Below are 2,500 nucleotides of genomic sequence, written 5' to 3' on the forward strand. Positions count from 1 at the left end.
ATCCCCAGCACTGGGCCTTAGTTCCCGTCTCCTAACCCCCAACCCCCTCCACGTCTTTGTCTCTGAATTTGAGGTCTCTACACAATGTTCAAAATTGCCTTGGAATCATATTCCACGTTACTGCCAACTTGAAGTCAATTCATCTTGGTGTAAAATGGGGGGATAGTTGACAGTATAAATATCTAAGTAGGACACGCACGCGCACTTGTATATTATTGTTCTATGTCAGTCCTATTCTATTATTATCATTATTATTATTATTATTATTATTCTCATTATTATCATCTTTATTATTATCATCATTCTTCTTATTATTATTATCATCATTCTTCTTCTTATTATTATTATTAAAATCAATATCAATATTACTGTTATTATCATTATCCTTTTTATTATAATTTTAATGTTAGTAATATTAGTAAAATTTTCATTATTATCATTATATTATAATTATTATTCTTCGAGTCAAGTATGCTGCATCGGAGGAATTAGACCATTAGTTTCTACACATTTATTATTGCCACGACCATCCGAGGGGGGCGACTCAGAAGGGAGTAGGAGGGGAAAGGGAAAGGAAGGGGGGAGAAAGACAGGCGAGGGAGAAAGGACGGGAGAGGGAGCTTCAAGAGAAAAGGGCGATGGTCAGGGGAAGCGGAGGAGACTAAAAGGAAACGTGGATGGGCAAGACAAAGGGCTGAGAGAAAGGAGGAGCTGGGAGTGGTACGGAAGGGGGTGAGGGGCCAAAAGGAAGCGGAGGAGACTAAAAGGAAACGTGGATGGGCAAGACAAAGGGCTGAGAGAAAGGAGGAGCTGGGAGTGGTACGGAAGGGGGTAAGGGGCCAAAAGGAAGCGGAGGAACTGAAGGAATAAGAAGAGGAAAGTTGGAGGGGCAGATGACGGCTTAAAGGAGGAAGGAGGAGTGGATTTCAGGAAGTTTTGGGAGTGAGGGGGGGGGGGGGGGCTGAACGAGAAAGGGAACTCAGAATTGAGTTCGCTAGATATTAATTTGATTATTATCGTTATTATTACTAAAATCAGTCCCATGTTAAGGTTCCATTTGTTATTAATAATTATCAACATTATTAGTAGTAGTAGTAGTAGTAATAGTAGTAGTAGTAATATTATCACTATTGTCCTTGTAATAATAAAGATGTTTATTGGTATTATTGATACTGTCATTACTATAATATCATTGTAATTATTTACAGTTTTATTATTATGATTTATATTATTACAACTACTATTATAATTATTACTTATACTAATATTATCATCATCCATACTATAACTATTATTCATACCATTATTATTATAATTTATACTATTATTATTATCATTGTTATCATTATTTTTATTATCATTACTATTATCATTGCTTTTATTATATTACTACTGCTACTATTACTATTATTATTTTCATATTGCTATTACTATTACTTTTACCATTTTATTATATTACTGCTACTACTACTATTACTATTATTACTATAATTATAATTATTATTATCACTAATATTTTTATCATTACCATTATTATAAATGTTATTATCATTACTATTGTTGTTTTACCATTATCATAGTTGTAACTATTATCATTATTTCTGTGGTTATTATTATTATTAATATCATAACTAATTTCATTCATATCATTATCACTATCATCATTATGAATAGCATTACCATTATCAATATAATCCCTTTTATCATTTTCTAGTCACTGGTATCATCATCATCATTGTCGAAATAATTTCCATTTTTGTTATTATCATTATAGCCCTCCTATTATCATTGTTATTTTCATTACTATTGTCATTATTATTATTAATTTCATCATTTTTATTATTTACTCTTTTTATTAATATTACTTTTTAAAAAATGAAAATTTTTTCTTTACGACTTTTTTAAAATTTTTTTATCATTTTAACATCAACATTATTATCGCCCCAGTCCAAAGGCGGAGACAAGAGCAAGGAAGTCGGTCCTGCCGAGCGGAATGGCATTCCACATCTGGGCTTTCGCCAGAAAGGACTCTTTTGAAAACTGTACTTTTCTGAATCTTATAAATGAAAGGAATCGGGCAACTGAGGCCATTGGAAATGTTTCCCCTTGTAGAAATTCAGTAATGATTTTATCTAACGATTTAAGGTGAAATTCTGGGGGTTTAATGTTTTAGCAAAATAAAAAAAAAAAATGAGTAAATAAACCCCAAAAATTGGTATGTTTTAGTTGGGAAAAATATTAAAAAAAATTTTGCTTTTTGTTTTAAAATAAAAAATGATTAAATTGGGAGGGGTAGGGTAGAGGAAAAAAGCAAATTAGGTTTATATCTAAATTTTGAAAAAATTATATATATAAGTTGTTTAAAAATATTTTTTGGAAAAAAATTTTTTTAAAGTTGAAAATAATTTTTTTTTTGTTGAATTTTTTTATAAATTTGGGAAATATATGATGTATGAATGGAAATAAATTATATAAATTTATGTAAATGAGATATTTGGAT

At 30.3% G+C, this 2,500-nt stretch overlaps 1 protein-coding gene across 1 annotated transcript in view; it reads right to left on the minus strand.

The window, feature by feature from the left end:
* Positions 1 to 2,500, minus strand: part of LOC125032327 (low affinity immunoglobulin epsilon Fc receptor-like) — a 12,246-nt gene that overhangs the window by 5,102 nt on the left and 4,644 nt on the right. Inside the window, exon 3 of the mRNA XM_047623424.1 lies at positions 1 to 77. This exon is cut by the window's left edge and continues 16 nt beyond it. Within this exon, the coding sequence (XP_047479380.1) occupies positions 1 to 77 (77 nt within the window). The remainder of the gene's footprint in view (positions 78 to 2,500) is intronic.

This window comes from Penaeus chinensis, chromosome 14 (assembly GCF_019202785.1).
Source record: "Penaeus chinensis breed Huanghai No. 1 chromosome 14, ASM1920278v2, whole genome shotgun sequence".
In the NCBI taxonomy this organism is placed as follows: Eukaryota; Metazoa; Arthropoda; class Malacostraca; order Decapoda; family Penaeidae; genus Penaeus; species Penaeus chinensis.